Genomic DNA, 21,465 nt, shown 5'->3' on the forward strand with positions numbered 1-21,465 from the left:
CTGTGCCACATGCTGTAGGTGTGCCTGCTTGAGCAGGAAGGTTGGACTAGATGATCTGTAGAGGTCCCTTCCAACCTTAAATATTCTGTGAATCTGTGAATCTGTGAACCAGAGACATCAGCATTCCCAGCTAGTGGCAGCCAGTGTGACAGGTTGTGTCTGCAGTGCATGGTTTGGTGGTTTGGAGCGATGCTCCCCAGGTTTTAAGGCCCCCAGCTCCATTCACCTACTTTGGGGTTGGAGGGAAGCCAGGAGAACAGGAGGCCTGATACTCTGTGGCCGTTCAYCAACTAAGAAATGGGGTTCCCAAGAGACAACTCCCATTACAGCGTCTAGGAGGTTCAGACTCTCTTAYAATATCTGCCTATCAACATCTCTCCATGGCTGCCTGTGAACTGTCTGGCAATGGTCTCCTAGTCAATTTATGACCAGGCCTAATCCTTGGATTAATTATTTCATGCAGCCTAGTTTTGCAGACTATAGGAAATTAGCCTATTCAAAAGTCGACTTACGTCTTATGACATAATAGAATTTTGTCATAGAAAAGAAGCATTTCCAGGATGAAATGTCTTCTATTCTGCTTCCAGTTTAAGGTAAGGAGATGCCAGCCTTCCCAGGACAGCTCCCTGGGAAACACTTTGAAGTAGGGCATGGTAGACAGAACAAACTTGTTGCTCTCTTTCTTCTTGTGCTTTCCCCTATGTGCCCTCAGTACTGCATTTTTTTCCTTCAAATATTATGCTACRTCATGGTACACCCTTCCCTCACTGAAAATGCTTTTTTTAGGTAGATTGATRGTGACTTGCTTGGAAACAAATCTGTTGACATTATTCTGTGACTATTTATGGCATCCTAGATCTGCTSATTGCTGATGTGCTGTTTTGATCACTTCTGGATTTTTTTTTTCAAACATATCCTCCAGTTTGAGATAGGAATGTATGGCTTACTTGCTCAGCACTGGTTTCTCATCATTAACAGGAATGACCTCTACTGAAATGGTTYTGAGAACTTTATGTTTCCCATCTGATAGCTGGATTATAAAGTTGTCAGTGAGGTTTTCTGAGTCATCATGCATGTATATCAGCTTCCTTCCTATGGAGAGAAAAAAAGAGAGATAGGAAGACATACATACATTTATCTCCTTTAAATTCTCCCACCTCCTTTTCCTTTATATCCACCACCCTCCTTCCCTCTCCCCCTACATGTGTGCTTGCCACAGCCACCTTGTTTCCGCTGCCAGACGGACAAGCTTGGCCATCAGCAGCTGTCTGTTGACCTTAATCATACACCTGTGACTCAGAACACTGGTATGACCTGCGTAGCAAATTATTTCCTTCACAAAAGAGCCTGTACTGGTCTGAAAAACTGCACATTTCTTCTACTGTACAATTTCTAACTCATTTTAACAGGGACCGTAGGAGAAAATGGTAAGCTATGGCATCCCAGTTGGTATCTTTGTCATTTAGGACAGTATTAAACACCAAGACTTCCCATGGTGAGCTAATGTGTTTTTAAGTCAGTTTCATCTTCTCTATTCTAGTTGCTGTCAAATGTTTTAAAATATGTTTGTTGATATGAGGTAATATTCCTTTTGGGTTTTTTTTCACAGCAGATGGCCTCTCTACTCATATTACTACCTTTTCTGACACGCAGGCCTCTCAGGGTAAATTTATTGACAGTTCTTCAGGTCTTTAGGCCACATTAGCATTAAGTAGGATAATTTCTATTCTTAAACATTCTCTTGGAAATACACCCAAGGCAAGTGAATAAATAGGTTATTTAGGTTTCATACTGTGCCRCTCTGTCTGCTATGAACTATTAAAGGTATGAAAGATCAACGTCACATTAATGTTATACCTACCATTCATAAGTAGCTCCATGGAAAAGTCATGAACAAGAAGTTCATGGCTGTGGTGATGAGTAATTAACTGTTTGTAATGTAGAATATCATTGCCATGAATTCCGTTAATGAGAAACCCATGACAGGGCTTCTGCACAACACTGAATACCAAATGGTCCTGAGGTACATCCAGATCAACTGCACTGATAACAGAGAGATCCAGCTCTTTCACCTCACCCTCCCGAACCTGAACACAAACAAAGCAGAAATAAAGATCAAATTATTCTGCATAAACAAATATTGTAACATTTTAATTAAGTAGGCTATTTTTTCCTAAGTATATTTTTGTGAATTTCTCTCTCTCTCTCTCTCTGTTTTTTTCTACCCTTCTCCCAGCAGTTTTTGAAAAAGATACTGATTTCAGTCAAGTTTAAGGGTCATAGAGTAGTAAGTGGTTGCAGTGATGGAAACAGAAGATGAGACAGAATTTTCATAAAAGCCCCAAATAATAGAAAAGYTTTTTAGGCAAGCAAACATCATAAAAGGTGTTAGAGAATGCAGATAAGAAAGCCTTTTAAATACACACATACATACATATGTAAATTTGCATATATCTGCATGAATTTATACGCATACACACATTTTTATAGAGTCTTTACAATGACATAATATCATGTTTCCTTAAACATTTTGTGAGTGGTCACAAAGTCAATACTTCTATTAAAGGCAGTGTCACCAGAGAGAGGAGCCAGTGATATAAATGATTCCAAAAAAAAACCTCCAAAGGCTCTTGTGAAACCACAAGAATAAATATCCTCCTCTTTTGTATGACTTTTTTTTGTTTTTCTTAAAGGTTTCAACCTTGGTTTACTTAATTGAAAATTAGCAAGCAGAGATATGCAGTGCTTCATTATCACTGAAGATCTCTTTTATAGGTTACCAGTGATTTAAATAGACCCTTTCCTGAACAACACAGACTGCATAAATTAAGAATAAGATGCAAAAGAACAGATGTCAAGACAATTCTCCAATTTATACTAAAGAGTTTTCCTGGCATAAGAACTAGGACAATCCTTTCGTTTTTTTCTTACAGAAATATTCTTTGCTGTGAATTCTGGAACTTCATCATTGGTTGGGTTGATCAGCACAAAAAATGTTTTCTCTGCTGAGTGATGCAGCCCATCAGTGACATAAAGCACAAACTGGTCTGACGTTGGCTCAATCTGCGTGTGCCTGGACTGTACATAGTTTATATTCAAGGCTTCCAGATGTTTCAGCTGAAAGGATGCTAGGAGTTTTAAAAAGATGATATGTTAGCACAATTTATTTTCTGTCCTCTGCTCTTGCATTCTGTAATATATTTGGAATCGTGTTATTATTCAAAGAACAAACAGCTTGGATTTTATAGGTTAGCATCAGCCCTATTTTCTGCTACCTTACTGTGCTGTGCAGCAAATGGCACAGAAAGTTCCTCCCCACTTGCAATGTGGAAGTCCCAGTAAGATCCCAGCTTCAGAGCTGAAGGCAAGGCGGGTAAAGGGGCTGGTCCTTCCCAGTTCTCATAGTGCTGAGTTGGGAGGACAAGGGGTAGGGGAGGTAGTCCTCAGCCGCCTCTGCTGCCACACACAAGGCAGTTCTGCGGGCAGCTGGTTCACTTGTCAGGCTCCAGTGCTGCACTGCATGGGCTTCTGCAAGGGAGGCAATCCCTTTGACTGAAATAAAAATGTGTCCTCCTGCTCTATCTAGGGCAATGCAGTCTGTAGAACTAAACAGGAAGACCCACAGAGCAGACAGGAAAAGGTGTAAATAATAACATTACCTGTCATTTGATTGATAACTTAACAGACTGGGAGCCAAAATAAGCTCACTAAGGAATGTCTCTGTCTGGACTAACAGGCATTTCTCTAAGAGAAAAAAAATACATTCAAAGGGGATCAGTGATYTTGGATACTGAGCTGGCGGTACTGGTAAGAACTGGCAGCATGACAGAACGTGCCAGAGCCCATTCTACTGAAGCTCTGATGAAACTATCTTGTGGTGCTTCAAAATGGGTATGGGACCAAGTTAACAACCATCTTCCCTCCTTTTGTAACTTCTCTTTAGATACTAACACATGAGCCATACCTTTCAAATTCTCAACTATGAGTATTTTATTGACAAAAATATAAGCATAACATAAGTCTGGGGGCACTTGCCTAGGAGAATGAAGAGGAAGGCAGACAAGTATGTTAATGTCCCATACTATCATATCTAACAAATTGCAACTGAAATATATAAAGCAGAAATAAGCTTGTTTACTCCAAGTGCCAACTCTCCACATTTGCAGAGCTGCAGTCTCCCTCTGAATCCCCTTGCACAGTCCCCACCACCCTCATTTGCAGCACCTGCTTTCCTCAATTAACCCACATAAATGCTTGCACCTGCAGCTGCTTCAGCACAGCCCAGCATGCTGCTCTTCCCCCAACCCCCTCTATTTCATCCACTGGCTTACTATTTGTCATTAGAACTTACCTATGCTTATACCAATGTTGCTCTTCTCAAACCCGGGAGAAGGCAGAATATTTTCAATGTAACCAAACTGAGGATGAGAAACCAAGACAAACTCTAAGTCATCGGCAGCGGTATCAGGGTCAGTGGCAAACAAATGCTTAGCGGTGAGGGCTGCCGAGGAGCCCTCCTCCACCACAAACCTTGCACCTGCACACAAACAATGTGATAAACATTACTGCTTATTTAGCTCAGCTTACCCTGCTATTTGCTAGGAAGAACTGAAGTAATAACTGAAGTGGAAATGAACATGGATATTAGCCCTACTTCCCATCACATAAGTAGAAAGGAAGGTGATCAGAAAATGAGATTAAGTCCTAAGTATGGTTTATGTGTTGCTCAAAATCAGTTGTTACCTCTGCTTGTCAGAGCATTAATCGCATGAAAGCTATTTCGAATTGCTCATAATGAACAATTTTTCATGCATCAGTGTTTTATTTCCCTGCTGGGACAATGCTTCATTTCCAGAACATTGCTTGGGTGATAGCTTGCAGATTACAAAACTATTCATACATGTATTTGAATGTTCTCTGAGATACCCAACATATATTTGATGCCTACAAATAAATTACATTGAAAAAGGCAGGTGTATAAAAAGTATGCCTTTATTAAATATACTACAGAAAACCTTCAGAGCCAAGTAAATCAATGGAAATTTCACACAAAATCCTGTTTTTGAACAGTATGTACTTTATCAAACTATTTCTTTTTTAATTGAGCATTTTTGATCCTGAAGAATACTAATAAAAATATAGGTTCATATGTAATTAATATGATCTGATACAGATATATTATACATTTATAGATACTATAAACATTCCCTCCCTTGTTGAAATAAATTTCTATTCTGGCCTTATATCTTCTCTTCTGTTTTATATCCATCATGCAGAAGTAGATCTATAGGCTATGTTGCTGTAGTATAKAAACTTGAGAGTTTTCTGGATCCAATTTCACACTCTTTGGCTGAGATATAGTTTGGTTTTATTCAGACAAAGTTGACATGTGCTGCAACATATATATGTAGATGGAAGACAGCATATCTAAGCACCCTCCTCTGTAGCCACGTGCTCTAAGCATGCAGTTGAAGAGCCACAAATAGTTATTCATAATTAGCACATGAATTTGGTCATCACACTACACTAGAAAAATAGAAGTTATTTGATGGAAATTCTGATTTTAAGAATTTATGTGCTGAACTTCTCAGTTGACTCATTCTGGCACTAAAAAGCTTGAGCCTTTAGCCATTACAATACTGCAAAGCACTCATTAAAATAACATGATACAGGGAGAGGAAGCTCTCACCAACTGTGATGGATGGAGCCTGGTTGTCCACTGGAAGTACAGTGATGTTAAGGTCAAATACTGTCAATGGATCATGAAGTGGAAATGGTGGAGGAAGAGGTCCGTCATAACAGCAATTATTCACATCTGAGCCAGCTTCTTCATCAGACACAACAAAGACTAAGATCTCAAAGGAAGGACCCAGGCCAATCTCCCCACCTGGAAAACATGTTGAGAAGTAATGTTTTGCTGTAGGAAACCAGAACTTCATGAAGACAAATCTTGTATCCTGCAAGGACGGATTGCGATATTTGAATTCAAAAGACAAAGATAGACCAAAATAACAGCAAAATAGACTGAAATGAATCCACTACTTGGAATCAGGGATGTTGTTTGGTTTGGGGTTATTGGTTTTCTTTTTTTTTTCTATTAACTGTAACCAGCTTTCTAGAATATTACTCTAAAGTAAGAGGAAGTAGAAAAGCCTATAACTAAAACAATACTGTAATATGCTATTACAATATCAATAAAATTACTAATAGTCCTCATAGTTCCATTCTGTGGGTAACAAGGAGTCTTCAGAACATTTTTTTTTTGTCCAGGAAAGGAGGGTATCACTTCACTCCTTCTACAAGAATGCAGGAGGGGATCTTTCTTTTTATTGATGTTCTCTCTATGACAAGTTATAATGCCATTGTTCTTCCAGAAAATATTTCTGCTCGGCAAAAGGTGCATATATTCCTGTACATATGTGTCTCTGATCCCTACAGAATAGACAATAACAAGGACTGTGCTTTGTTTCCTGTTGTGCAACAGGGCTAAGACAGGACTGAGCATTGCCAACTATTGCAAAACAGATCTTTCAGTGCGTGCATCCCACTCTTGAGAAGTCTGGAAGCTTATGCCAATACGCTACTTATGAAGGACAGTAGTCACTCCCTTTCTCCTTCACAATATTGACTGGTGGCTCATTTAATGTGTGGTAATACAGGAATGACAAAGCACAGGCTTTGTCAGTGCAGCCTTGAAGAATATCCTCTGTCTTTTACTGCTCTACAAAACACTGTCATTAAATAATGTTCCTAATACGCTTAGGATGCTGAAAAAAGTTTGCTATGAGTGGCCATAATCAAGCACTTCCTTCTTCTTTCAAATATAAGCTTGTAGCCTAGTTCTGTCCTTATCTCACTTACTTGTGTGTTTGTATGTGACCAAGCCAGCGATGACATCAGCTTGGGAAAAACGACTCACAGCGATGCCCGCTTTCCTCACCACCCCGTGCTTGGGCTGGCGAACCAGTGTGAACGTGAGCTTCATGTCGTCACTGTCTACATCTGTCGCACAAATGTACTCTGAGGAAAGGAGCACTTCTTCACCCTCCAGGCAGTGAACAACAGGAACAAGGCCTGTTCGCATAACAGGAAGCTCATCGTTCACAGGCAGCACCTAGTAAAGTGATAATAAAAGAATAAAGATTTTTAAACCTGGCAAAATACTGTGGTTTAAAATATACTGGTTTCCAGCCCAAGCCAGAAGCACTGTGTCAGTGTTTGAATGCATTGAACTCACTTGGTGAATAAAATGAATCCRGCTGAGTCAGGGTCACTGTTAAATCTCAGAAAGAAAAGTAAACTAAACTAAGCGGACTGTGAAAAGAAAATGGAAGTCTTAACATCTTTTCAACTTTAGCTGATAGGATGAAAATTTTGATGAGAAGAGTTCACTGCACAACTTTAACGCGACTTCATCTCCTTGAGAGTGGAATTTATAGCTTGAGGTAGAGGCTTTCCCTTCACTATGTTTAACTACAGAGACATTAACTTCAGACAGATGAGGCCAAGGTAGAGCAAGTATAGACACCATTTAGCCAATGCAAGCCAAATCTGCTCCYAAATTTGCCACATAAACCCAAAAGCTACACTGAAAAAAACAAGCCTAAATAACCCATTATCTTGGAAGCTAATCCATTTTCCAAGATAAGCTCTGCTTTGCCCCCTTCTGCACAAATGCTCTCCAAAGCGTGCAACACACTCACCTTGACCTGCAATATGAACTCTACTGAATGAATGCTGTCAGTGGCTACAAAGAGGATATCATCAGTAAGTGTCTCAGAGCCATCATGCCTGTACCTGGAGGATACAGATTTAGTTATTTCACACAACGCAATGCTTTTTTGGTCCTGCCAGACCTCATGGATCCTTCCCTAGACAGAAAGCCAATCTCCAAACTGGAATACTCACTAGACTTACGGCTGTCATACGAGTGTGTAACATGACATGTGGGAACTCCTATGTGAAAAAAGTYCAAAAAGCCTCGTGGCCAGGAAGGCCAATGGCCTCCTGGCTGCATGAGGAGGATGTTGGCAGCAGGGGCAGGGAGGGGATCCTGCCCCTCTGCTCAGCTCTGGGGAGGCCAAACCTGGAGCACTGGGGACAGTTCTGGGCTCCCCAAGACAAGAGGGATGTGGAGCTTCTAGAGAGGGTCCAGCGGAAAGCGACAAAGGTGATTAAGGGAGTGGAGCATCTCTTGTATGAGGAGAGACTGAGTGAGCTGGGCCTGTTTAGCCTGGAGAAGAGAAGTCTGAGACGGAATCTGATCAATATGTGTAAGTTCCTGAAGAGAGAATGTAGGGAGGATGGGGCCAAACTCTTCTCAGTGGTGGCCAGTGACAGGACAAGGGGCAGTGGTTACAAACTGAAACCSAGGCACTTCCTGTTCTCCATGTGAGGAAGAACTTGTTTCCTGTGAGGGTGCCAGAGCCCTGGCACAGGCTGCCCAGGGAGGCTGTGGASTCTCCTTCTCTGGAGATGTTCCCAACYCACCTGGATGCCGCCCTGTGCCCCGTGCTCTRGGTGTCCCTGCTGGAGCAGGGAGCTGGACTAGGTGATCTCTAGGGGTCCCTTCCAACCTCAACCATTCTGTGAGTCTGTGATTCTACTGAGATGCAATATGGGCCTGGAGTAACCCCCACAGAGCCATGGGGAGATGAGCCCCACATCATTACCAAGGAACTCAGCCACTGCAGGAGGAAAAGGCAGACACTTCTCTAACCTGAGTGACAGGGTGCGCAGGTTCCTGCAGGGAAACCTGTCATCTTCCTTCACAGGAACACCATCCAGCTCCACTGTGCCGTGCTGCGGCTGTCTCCGCAGCACAAGCAGGAGCTGCTCCCATCTTGTGTCCACGTCTGAGAGGYGAATGTGGCTCTCTGTGATTGTGCTCAGGCCACCCTCATCCACTCTCACGTGGCTCGTCAACACCTGCCCAGAGGAGAGATGATGTTTTCCACTGCACCTCCAAACACACACTGTACAGGATGATATCAATGTGCTCTAGAGTTAGGACATGTGACATCTTGAAAGTCAAAATTACAAAGGCTACATTACATCTCTGTCATATGTTAGTAGGAGCTCAGGCATCTACTAATAGTAGGCCCTAATATATAGACACTAGCCCCACTCTGGGATGCTCCAGGCCTTCAGAAATACCTCGAGTTTATAGAACAACAGCAACAACAACAAAAAGGAGATTTAGGGTCTCTCATTTTACTCAGTACAAAAAAATCATCTTGCACATTTTTCTTCTACTTTACTCTTGCTGAAGCCTACATGCAGRGCACTGATAACCTGATACCAGGGAAGATTTATTTTTTATTTAGGTTGTATTAGGACATCTCCTGGCATTTCTGCCTTCATTTAAATTGTACTCAAAACATTTCTGAGTCCTTCATTCTCACCTTCACCGTCATCCTACCTCTGGTGCTTGGTTGTCCACTGGAAGAATCGTAATATTAAAGCAGATCCCATAGAGAGTGCCCCCGTGTTGATTACTGACAGAAAATATAAACTGAACGTGCTGAGGTTCAGGCCCTATGTCCTGCAGTGGGGGCATGTAGGCAACTTTCATATAATTCACAGCATGCTGCAAAAAGTGGAGACAAGTGCGTGTGAAAAGATAATGTAAGAACAGGCATAAGTCAGGACATTACAGACCTTTTTGAGTCCCTACTTACATAAGTTATCTGAACTATCAAAGCATATTCCAAAAACTTTGCATCTGTTCTTCATTTACTGGTAATACCTTGAGTAATTGATTATATCCTTAGCTACAAAACAGGTAAGTACAGGTGCAAATACTTRACATGGAAACAAAAAATACAGTCACAACTTATAAATGACAAGACGTAGTTGCCTTATCTCTGGAAATGGGCACTTTAAGAATGTTGTTCCCAGGGTCTTTTTTAATCTGTGACTTTAAAATAAGGATCTCATCACAGAATATCTTTAATATAATATAATACAAAAATATAAAAAACAAAATTTTATAATAATAAAATAATTTTATAATAATTAAATTTGATTTTATCTCCTGAGGTAGAGACAGCTGGGTGCAAAACAGTCTTTCTATCTAGATACTCTGATCAGGCATGCAGTTAAAGACTGATAAGCTCAAAGYCTCATAGATCTCACTATGATATAGCAAGTATGGATATTATGAGACCTTAATCATACAGAAGAATATGAAATAGGGTATTTGACTGGTATTCACGGCAAAGACATCTGTCAAACAGGCATAGACAGGCATAAAAATCTGGCACAAAATACTGAAAATGAACACAGAAGTCAGTTCCAGATGAATGCAACTATCATCAGAGGTGCTAAGAAGAAACATGAAGCTGACAGGGATCTTAAAAACAGTCTTATTTCCACAATTTGTGAGGTTTTTTTCCTCTATCTAAATATTATGCTGGATCCAAATTAGTCTACCATTATCAAGTGCAGCCCCTGCTGGTTTCAGAAGGAAAGGTAAATTTGTATATCCCAGAAATGGAAGGATGAAAATTAAAATTAAGAAATGGAGTTGAATTAGGAAGGTTTTGAACTTCTTAAACAAAGCTCGATATCTTACCTCACTTCTCTTGTTCTCTGCCAAGAGCCAGCTGGCCTCTTGTAACTGCTTTTAAAAGTACTTGATACTAGCTACAGGGCCGTGTAATATAACTAACCTGAGTAAATGACCTCAGCGCAAGAACAGCAGGATCCTTGACCAGTTTGGGGATGGAGTCCACCATAAACAGCTTCCCAGCATCTAACTGGCTGTACAGAACCACACATATTACATCCTGATTAGCAGTACTTAGGAAGAACAGTAGCCATATAGCTGAATCTTGCATTTTAAAATAGCTTTCCACACCCCACTGTGTCAAAAAGAAAATAATTATCTTTCTTCCATTGTTCCCATGTATTCATTCAAGCATTATCACAGAAAAAATGATCACAAGAGATATTTTACAGAAATTATGAAAAAAAATATTGCTCACATTGCAATATAGGCATGTTCTGGATTTTCTACAGGCATGTCCATTCACATCCCAGACATCAGTCACAATGTCACAATAACACTCACAAGCCCTGGCTAGACCTGTAGCATCTCGTCCTCTCTGTCTGGGACCAGATCTATCAGTTAAGAAAGCTGCTGTGATATACTAGGGGCTATAGAAGATCCACTAAAGGGACACTGTAAAATATATATCAAACTTTTGGAAATAAAAGGTGACAGGCATTTTTCTTCTTCTTTCTTGTTAAACTATGCAATATTGTTCATTATTCTTTTGCTTTTGATTCTGACCCTCTGCTGCATCGAACTGTTATTGCCTGCTTCTCTACAAGGAGCTTAGCAATCGAAGACCCAACCCTGCTAGTGCTACTGAGGGCCCTCCTCTTATGTGGGACATTGCCCTGTCCCACATGGAGGGTTCAGTGGGTCACACATACCTGTGTCTACAAGAAAAAAATGGGGAAGAGGTTATGGTGTACGTGAGTTCCCTTTCTTGTTCCTCCACATCTATGAAGTGGAGATGTTTCTTAGTTAGAAGAGCAATCTCAGTCTCCTTAACAACCAGGTGACGTGTCACTCCTGGGGCCTCTCGGGGTGGCTGATCATCCACAGGGATAATGTGCACCATCAGCATCTAAAACCAGGAATAAAAGTAAAATAAGCATCAGTCTGTCCAGAAGAAGGTATCCAAGCAATTGCTTACAAGCTGGCACACCAAAAAAATTGATAAATTGAATATGACACATAGGATATAGATGTCAAACCAGTGCCATGTCATAAATACAGCAGTAGCCAAAATACACAACTGGTTAGACACTGAACTTCAGTATCTTAGTATTGATATGTATGAACCTGATATATATTTGACATTTCATTTTACACTGTGAGAAAAAGTCCTTAAGAACCAACAATATTTTTTGGACAGAGAAAACAAGAAGAGGGAAAATAGGTCTCAAGAAGAGATGGGGAACAGAAGACAGTATGAGAAAAGACATATTTCAATGCAAACATGAGCAAAAGAAGAGATCTCAGTTTAATGTTAAGGTCTGCCAGAGGTATAAAATCATTAACTGTTTGAAGAAGAAATGTAGCATCTGACCAAAAATAATTCAGTGTCATACCTGAGGCTCTGAGAGATTGGGAGGGTCATGGCTGTCACATAAGACAAATTCAAGGGAATCTTCAAATACTTCTCCTCCAAAATGATGATAATAAATTATTCCATTAAATAGATCCCTCTGAAGGAAAGTACTGACAGGATATCCTGTTGAATTAAAGAATATACATTCCATTGAACAGTGTTTGATTTCAGTTATTCGTCAAAACTACGCCGTAGCTACACCAGTAACCAGTGAAGCACAGCAAGAGAACCCTTTTCACCTTAATGAGGGAAAGCCATTTGAAATGATCTCATTGCCTCACTGATTTCCAGAAGATTGTAAATTTCCATATATCCATATCTCTTAACAATTGCTCAGAAAAAAATGAAGCAACACAGCAAACTGATCTACCTATCTGTGCAGAAGATGACAGAACTGCAGAAGGTCTAATGATCTCTGAAAATGCATTTCTGAGTTCAGTTAAGTGGAAGCAGGGCTTTCTTCTAGCTCTGAGCTTATTAGAGATCCTTGAAAGTAAATTGGCTCCTGAGAAGCCCAGCTCATCTGCTGCAGAATGGTACAGTACAGAAATAAGCTCAGAATGCAAGAATTATAGGATAAAATGTGCTCACAGGCGTAATTGTCCTAGTGAGAGAGAGACTAACAGGAAGTAAAGGCATGGATTTATATTGYAACAACAGAAATCCAAATTTAGCCTTGTCATGACTATTCACAGCCCAGATGAGGCTGTTACCTTCAATGACGTTAAAAAATAATAGAAAAAAAAAAAACAGTATGGTATTATAAATGTGTTTCATTACCAATCAGGTTTGGTCCTGGTTTCTTCATGATTTCTCCCGCATGCGGTAGCTTGGTAATATTATATAATATGTAATCGTCACTGGAGTCCATGTCAGAGGCTTGAAGCATAGAGCCTTGGATCAAGATTGTCTGTCCTTCGTGGACCTCAATTACCACATTGTTGATAAGAAATGGAGGACTGTCATCTTTAGGAAGGATATTGATTGGGAATTTATGGCGAATACTGTGGAGGCCATCAAAAATCCTAAACACCACAAAATCCTTCGTAGAGTCACTGTCATCATGATGGTAGCAAACAGCCCCTGCCTGAATGTCAGAGACTCTGAACATGAATCCTTTCTGTCCTGTCAAAGTAATGGAAGAAGATATGTAAAAGATGTACAATTCAGACAAGAGAAGAMTCCTTCCACCAATATGAATTTTATTAGGGGAGAGAGAACAAGAGGACACCTCTAACTAGAAACTTCAAATAACTACCACTGCAAATGGCTCTGTCACCTGCTGTGCTTCAGCCTCTGCCATGGCCAGCTGCATCGTCCCAAAGAAAAGCCAGGCTTTCCAGGAACCCAGCCTTCATACCACTGAAAAGACCTCAGAGTTCTCTTGGAAAGTTATGGGTGGGTGACCACACAYACAMAAAAAAAACCCCAAACTCTGTGGCAGTAGTTTGCTGAGACATAAATTACTTGTAAGTAATTTCTGTGTTTACAGCACTACTCTAGATATCAGCTTCACCTTTTCTTTAAATACTTCCTTTAGTATTTACTAAATTTCTTTTCACCTTTTCTTTAAATCTTGCTTTATTTCTCAATATTTAAACTACCAAAAAATCCAGCATCTAGAGTGATGGCTTCTCCCTGCCCACTCAAAAACTCACCGAATAGCAGCATGAGTTTTTACACTGAAACGTTTTCTCAGAAAGAGCGGCTCTGCTCAGACCCATGACAATACAAAACCAAACTCATAACAATGAAAGTGAAGGCTAATGAATTAGAAGTTTGATTTAATTATCCACTCGTCATGAAGTACAAAATATAACCTCACAGTTTATATAAGATTCCTCCTTCCTAGGGAGTAATAAATCGAACTTTAAATGCTTTTGTTCTTTTTTTTTCAAAGTAAAAAAAGAAAAGAATGTTATAAATGAATGATTTATGTAAGTCATTTTTTAGAAAAAGAATATTATTAGTTTCCTAATATAGAATCACAGAATCACAGAATGTTTAAGGTTGGAAGGTACCTCTAGAGMTCATCTAGTCCAACCCCCTGCTCCAGCAGGGACACCCAGAGCACGGGGCACAGGGCGGCATCCAGGTGGGTCTTAAAGACCTCCAGAGAAGGAGACTCCACAACCCCTCTGGRCAGCCTGTGCCAGGGCTCTGGCACCCTCACAGGAAACAAGTTCTTCCTCTCATAGAGRACAGGAAGTGCCTGGGTTTCAGTTTGTAACCACTGCCCCTTGTCCTGTCACTGGCCACCACTGAGAAGAGTTTGGCCCCATCCTCCCTATGTTTTCTCTTCAGGTACTTATACATATTGATCAGATCTCCTCTCAGTTTTCTCCAAGYTAAACAGGCCCAGCTCCCGTAGTCTTTCCCCATAAGAGAGATGCTCCAGTCCCTTAATCATCTTTGTCGCTTTCCGCTGGACCCTCTCGAGAAGCTCCACGTCCCTCCTGTCCTGGGGAGCCCAGGGTTGCCCCCAGTGCTCCAGGTTTGGCCTCCCCAGAGCTGAGCAGAGGGGCAGGATCCCCTCCCTGCCCCTGCTGCCAACATCCTCCTCATGCAGCCAGGAGGCCATTGGCCTTCCTGGCCACGAGGGCACTGCTGCCTCATGGCTAACTTGGTGTCAACACCTCACTATCAACTTCCTCAATAGAGCCATACAAACAAACTGCAGAGGTTATGCTCTTGAAAGTGAGCCTCCCCATTTGTGCTCTTAAACGTATTGCAGCTACTTATTTGAATTTCCATCTAATACCCTACTTTATGCAGTTGCTTTACTGAATTTTAGTAAGCCTTTAAAAGTGCTTTTTGACATCTATCCATGTACTAAATACTAAGCCAATACGAAGTCCAGATTTGATTTGATTCACAAAGAAACTAAAGAGGAGTTCAGGTTCAAAGTTTTATCTCTGGTAAAGGATCAACCTTTAAATCTATGAGTACGAGTAACCACCATATCCAAATGTTGTCTGTTTTTTCCAAGAAATCAAAATCACTCTGCATTCCTTATCGTCTTCAATGTATAAGAAGCAAATTAAAGTAACTGCATTTGGTCTAAATCATGTCTATGAAAGCATTTTATGAAAGCATAGATGACTGCTTAATATTCGTCTTGTAGATATAAACTGAATAATAATAAAATAAAATTTCAAATACAAACTATTAAAATGCCATTTTAATTCCCTATCTATAACATGCTGTAGTAGAGGAAGCTAGTCAGCAGAGGGAGCACAAGCCACCCTAACGAGGCTGTCTTCAAGTACTCAGTAACTCAATATTGCAACATGATAAAAGTCCTTCTGCTGGTAGCTTTGGTCAAACCAAACCCAAGACTACTCTTGTTTGAAATTCTATATAAGCATTTTGTAAAGTAGCCACCACACATTACTGGGGGTTCTTTTTCAATTTAATGGTATGCTTTCTAATTAGAAATATGGAAGGGATTAAGACAAAGAAATAGATTTTGGAGTGAGGATAGGGGACAAAAAACAAGCTGCAGCTTTTCCCCCTTTAATCTAYCTGATTTGTTCAATGAGATGACTTTTTCTTCAGTTTTGATTTTGTTGTTGACACTGTAGATGAAATTTGCAGGAAAAAATGCTCTCAAGTTTTCGTATTTTCTTTGAGAGCTATAAGACTATATAAAGCTACATTGACACTTTTTCCAGGAATCCAGAATTCCCAGTGCTGACCTGCAGAGAGTCATTACCCATTCTCATTCATCCTGGGAGACAGGCAGTGGTGCCTGCTGCCCAGTTACCAGCTGCATTAGCTGCCTTGGGATGAATTCTTCCCCGGTGTAGCAAATATGAAACAATTTCAATTTCAAATGAAGATACGAGGCTTCACTAGTCTGTCGGCAATATGACAGACCTACAAATATTTAGATCTTTAAAGATGTAGGTAGCATAAATAAACTGCAGAAATATCTTTTTACATAACTAAATTGCTTTGTGAGGTTATGAGCTTCTGARAATATTTACTGTAGATGTAGCTTTTCTTCACTTCATGCACCTTTATTCCTTTGTAAATCTGTCTGTTATTCTGGCTGCCCTCAGCAAGGAGCAGTATATGACAGACTCTAACAGTGCCATATTGTGTGCTGTGCTATAGCTGTTTTTCACTAGAAAACCTTTTTCCAGTCCTTAGAGCTGAAGTGATGATTTACCTCTCACTGTGAGACGCCCATGTTGCAAGCCACCTACTGTGACCAAGTGAACGTTTTGGATGTCGTCATTATCTACAACTTGGAAGTGTTCCCATGTGATTGGTCGCGATTGTCCTTCCAAAAGGTTGAGGCCTGCAAAGAGCAGAGTGTAGTTTCACCACAATATCTGTGACATTCAAGGATATTGGTGCTCTCTTTCAATGTGTTTTTGCAGTTGGGAAAGGAATTCCATCTACATGCATGTATGATGTGGCAGATATTTCAAGAATAGCAAAGCTTGATATGAACTTACTTCCTGGTATCTTTACTTTAGTCAGATGCTTCTTTAATCATTTYACAGGGGAAAAATATAATCTGTTTATCTAATTTCTGACAGAGCAGATAGGCACATTTCTGGACATTTGTACAAACCAAAGTGTTACACCTGATCTCACAATGTGTGAAACTGGTCAACACAAATTCCTTAGTGAATTTATATCTGAAAAACATAGCAATGCTCATGGTGGAGTACAGAATCCCTTCTCTTTGAATGACTCAGGCAGTCCTTTCAGGTGGAATTTCTCTGACAGGGATGAGTTTTTTCTTAGCTCCTCCCCTGCTCCACTAGAAATGAGAAGGTACTTTTCTCTGTGTCGTCTTCAGACTTTTGACTTCCTTCCTTTTCTCTTTAATGTGATTTCCATTATACTTTTGGCTTTTGACTAGTAATATCTCTGTTTTTATCCTTCTAGGTACCCTGCTACAGCTACGTCAGCTTTTTCTCTGTTTTTCATTCCAGTTAAAACTTAACCTTTCTTCCCATTGCTACAACACCACTACAACAAAAAGGATAAAGAGAAAAATCAAATCTACAATTCCTCCATTAGTACGCCTCAAACTCTACATGTAGAACTGAATTTTAGAGTTCTTTTGTCAAACGTCACTGCTGACATAACTGCTGTTATATAAAATCTATAGCAGAAAAAAAAAGAGAGAGAAGAAATCTYGCCTGTATTCCATGAAACCCGAGGAGCATTTGTATCTGCTGTTCTGATAGAAAGATGCACAATGATTGGCAGACTCTTTTCAAAGTAGAAGTCGTAAAYCTCAAACTCCACCTGTTGTGAAAACAGAAATACTATTTGCTTTGAACAAGAAACAAAGAAAGTTAAAGGCTGAACACCTTCAAAACAGATACAACAGCTCTTATCTGAAAGGTAAATCTTTGGAGATCTTAACGTCTCCCAATAATGCATTAACAATTGTAACTCAGTTTAATTAGTTAAAATTGCACTTGAGATTCTGCACTAAATTAAAAACSTGTCTTCTCATTCATTCTGTGAAAGGTAGTTTGCAAGGAGCATGAATTAACAGAAAAGATGAGAAAGAAAAATATTTTCAGTGATTCTTGGGGAGCAATTATGACAGCAATTAATATAGGGCTTTGTAACCATAATACTGAGGCAAGCATGGGCATTTCCTATTCTTCTTTGCATATATAAGACCAAAAAGAAAATTACAAGAGAAAAGTTAGAAAGAAAACTGGCACGGAAAAAAAAATAAAAAAAGAAAATTTCAAAATCTTGAATTTCCTAGAAATTTCTGAATCTCMATTCAAGCAATACCAAATTCAGAGCAAAGACATTTGAATAAATAGAAAGTTTGATAGGACAGTTTGTCATTAAGGCAACAGCAGGAAAGGAGGTTCCTTTGACAGATGAGATTGAAAATGACAAAACTCTGTCAGCATCCAATGCCAAAATGCTTTTCTGTGTGACTCAATTGCTTTGTCTCCCAGCTACCCCTTCATAAGAAAATCATCTCTATTTTCTCTCTGTTCAGACAATTTCATTACTTTAGTACCAGCTATTTTGTTTTTGATTCGCTATACTGCTTCACTATCATCTCGTCAGTTTTAATTCCAACATACGTATAGTCTCTTTTAAGTCATTTATCTTCCTCCCATTTCTCCTTTTTTGGTTGTTACTTATTCCTCAAAGCACTTGCACACTATCGTAAAACATCTAGTAGTATCAGTTAGTAGAAAAAAAAAAAGTACCCAAAAAAGTAGGAACCATTCGCTTTCAGCACTGGATGGCATTTCTGAAAGGAGAAACATTACTAGCAGCAAACACAGAGAAAGAAGGAATGGTCCTCAGTTCCTTTACATAAATCCTTAAATCACCCTTACAACCAAAGACTAGAAGATTGGTATTTTTAATTTACTTAGTAATTACTTAAATCTTTATATGTACTGGCCTGCACTCATAATTTGCCTCGTGCTTTTTGTTGGTGTCATACTCATACTTTTAATAAAAGCTTCCCTTAAAAACCCTTTTCCATCATCACCTCAACAGGTTGCAAAGACAAATGTCCATCCTGGCATTTAGCTGGTACATCTTCCAGTACCTTAAACCTGTGTCCAGCGTAGAGGGCAGGGTGATCAGTGGAGTCATGTAAGGAAAAAGGCTAAGAGGATTGGTCCTTTTGATGGCCTTTATGTATTTGTGTAGGAGGTTGCACTACATGTAGTGCTGCATGTACATAGGAACATTAAAAAAAAAAAAAAAAGGAAAAAAACAAGCCTCATTCAGATATTCTCAAACAGATGCAAGAGAAAAGAAATTTTCATTGCAAAGAAATTAATATTGAAAACAAAGCCAAAATATGATTTGTGTTTCATGGGTAACATGTTGAGTTGAAAGAGAAAGTGGTATCTTCTACCTCAGTTCCTGCATTGCAAAAAACTAGAAAAACATCATTTTGCTGAAAAAATGCCTATTACAAATAAAAATATTTATTCACATCTTACTGAATCTTAAGGAGGCAGAGAACAAGGCATTACCTCATAGTTCCTCCTCTCTGTGTGGCTGTTGTTTGGAGGCTGATAAGCAATGAGCAGGTCGCTGAGGTCTTTCCATGTGAAGGAGCCTATCGGTTTTGTGTGGTCTGATAGGTGAGTGATGAAGCCCCGTGGAGGTGGCTTGGTAATGTTGAAGACAAGCAGGGGCTTCAGTGTTTCACTGTCTTCGGCATCAACAGTTGTGGTAGTTATGGGTGTTAAAATAAACTGGTCTACCTCCAGGCTGAACTTTGCTGTCAGGACAGCTCTGGGGATTTGATTGGGAATAGCACCTTTAATCTGAACAGGGAGCCATGCATACTCAGTCTACAGCAGGAAAGAAAGGAGAAAAATAAAAGGACAAAGTGAAGCAAAAAAAAATTAGCTTCACCTAACTAATTAAGGCACATGTTAAAGCTATAAATTGTTTTGAAAAGAAGAAATGAAGCATCTTAACTAGAAAATGACTTCAGTAATTATTTGAAAAGGAATTATTTGACTAGAAAAGGTCTTCTGAGGTCACATGTTTTATTTGTGTCTTTAATTTTAAGCTAAAATAACTTGCTTGATTTGATGTGAGTTTCAGATAAAAATTTACCTGCCAGAAATATTCACAAAGGTCATTAATTATTATTAACTGAAAATGTTTACTGAATTCTTACCTTCTTCATTTGTATATATGTTGAAGTCTGCAGCTCATTTTATATAAAAATAAAGTTGTGGAATTGCTCCAGAATTAATTTTGCTTTCAGTCTAAACCACTTATGACTGCCAGTTAACAATCCAGAGGTGTTTTGCTGTAGTCATTGTGGTCTAGGAATAGCGGCAGAACAAAATCTGGTGATGGAGATATTACATTTAATTTGTCCAGCTGGCAAAATGATGAAAAATAAACAAACTTTTACACTAGCCCTCTTCAAATGTGAAGAAGAAAAGCAGATTTCACATTTTTGAAGATCAAGAAGGCAATTTGGTATGAAAATGTTGTGTAAAAACCTACCTTGTGCAAAGTTTTGCTTCTAATGTCTGTGAGATCAAGTCTGACAGGAATATAGTCTATGTCAGGTGAGGGAGGGTCGAGATGCYGGTATCGGATACCCATCCTCAAAAACTCTTCACAGCTCGTTTTTATGTTGTGAATCGCTCCCAGTCCTGGCATGCAATTCCCACTGCTGCACCGCTGGCCCAGGCTATGCTCTGTAAACCAACAGAAACAGTAGTAAAACATGTGTCTGAGSAGAAACCCACACAGAAAGCCAGTTCCTACACCAAAATTAAACCTGCTGAAAAGCCAGAATGGTAATACGTAGATTTCCTTTCTCCCCAACTCTTCCTGCAGGACCTCTTTGCTTTTAATGGAGCTCTTCCAGCTCCAACCTGCCTTAGTCCCTGGGGAGATGTTTCAGGGAAGACAGTTGGAGGGTCCCTCCAACACCTCCGAGGGACCTCCAATGGTCTTCCCTCCAACACCTCCCTGTGGAGCCCTGTGGAGAATGGTCCTGCTGCCTCAGAGCCAAAGACTCTTCTCATTTTGGGAGTAGTGAGGTGTGCAGAGGGCCACACAAACCTCATGGCCTCCTCAGTTTCCCAGAGAGCTCAAGCTGTCCACCAAACTCACACTGCCACCAGCAACTCTGGCAGCTCAAAAGCAGCATGTGTGAATCTTAGTCTGCCTGCTCTCCCTCCACGTTCCAATACAAATACCAGGGCACATCGTACTGGAGCTGGGGAAGAAGCTCTGGGGCTGGTCTCCACGAGGCTGCTCTCTCTGCATTTYCCCGGTGACCAGGCGACCATGAGCAGGCAGGAGCATCTCCACAGTGGGAACGGTGATGGTGCAGTTCAGGTTTATCTTCCTGTCATAGTCAAAAGCAAGAACGTTCTTGTCGATCACCCTGGACAGGCCATGGTACTCAGGGACCTCCAGAGCATGGGTGCGCATTTTGATGATGTTGCAGTCTGGTTCAAGCAACTTCACGTGAAGGGTGAATGTTTCTGCAAATGTCTCATTTTCTGTAAATCTGCAAGTGATAGAAGAAAACAGGCTATGCTTCATCTGCTCACTCCCTGTGAGCACTGTCATCACTTTTCAACCCAAATTACTTAGACTCTTTTCCTACAAGTGCCCTCAGACCTCCAATCTCCAGACCAAGATGTCTGGAGCACTGCCACTCACTTACTTGTACCTGTAAAAAAGGAGTCTATGTAAAAAAAGTGACTCTCGTATCACTGTGTATCTTCCCCAAGTCTGTGTCCCCTCTACCAGCACAGCCAAGAACCTACTCTGCTGTTTAAGTATTCCTGTCACTTTCAGTTAAAAAAAA

At 40.2% G+C, this 21,465-nt stretch overlaps 1 protein-coding gene across 1 annotated transcript in view; it reads right to left on the reverse strand.

Annotated features, from left to right (window-relative positions):
• FREM1 (FRAS1 related extracellular matrix 1) overlaps positions 1–21,465 on the reverse strand; it is a 58,619-nt gene that overhangs the window by 31,846 nt on the left and 5,308 nt on the right. The window contains exons 3-20 of the mRNA XM_026052739.1: positions 20,861–21,162; positions 20,142–20,338; positions 19,145–19,468; positions 17,309–17,417; positions 16,321–16,452; positions 12,927–13,271; positions 12,127–12,269; positions 11,443–11,639; positions 10,674–10,764; positions 9,422–9,589; positions 8,720–8,928; positions 7,704–7,797; positions 6,862–7,114; positions 5,690–5,887; positions 4,352–4,537; positions 2,932–3,128; positions 1,862–2,087; positions 948–1,092 (exon numbers count right to left, since the gene is read on the reverse strand). Of these exons, the coding sequence (XP_025908524.1) occupies positions 948–1,092; positions 1,862–2,087; positions 2,932–3,128; positions 4,352–4,537; positions 5,690–5,887; positions 6,862–7,114; positions 7,704–7,797; positions 8,720–8,928; positions 9,422–9,589; positions 10,674–10,764; positions 11,443–11,639; positions 12,127–12,269; positions 12,927–13,271; positions 16,321–16,452; positions 17,309–17,417; positions 19,145–19,468; positions 20,142–20,338; positions 20,861–21,162 (3,516 nt within the window). The remainder of the gene's footprint in view (positions 1–947; positions 1,093–1,861; positions 2,088–2,931; positions 3,129–4,351; positions 4,538–5,689; positions 5,888–6,861; positions 7,115–7,703; positions 7,798–8,719; positions 8,929–9,421; positions 9,590–10,673; positions 10,765–11,442; positions 11,640–12,126; positions 12,270–12,926; positions 13,272–16,320; positions 16,453–17,308; positions 17,418–19,144; positions 19,469–20,141; positions 20,339–20,860; positions 21,163–21,465) is intronic.

Source organism: Nothoprocta perdicaria, unplaced genomic scaffold, assembly GCF_003342845.1.
Source record: "Nothoprocta perdicaria isolate Ctin4 unplaced genomic scaffold, notPer1 scaffold_90, whole genome shotgun sequence".
Taxonomy (NCBI): Eukaryota; Metazoa; Chordata; class Aves; order Tinamiformes; family Tinamidae; genus Nothoprocta; species Nothoprocta perdicaria.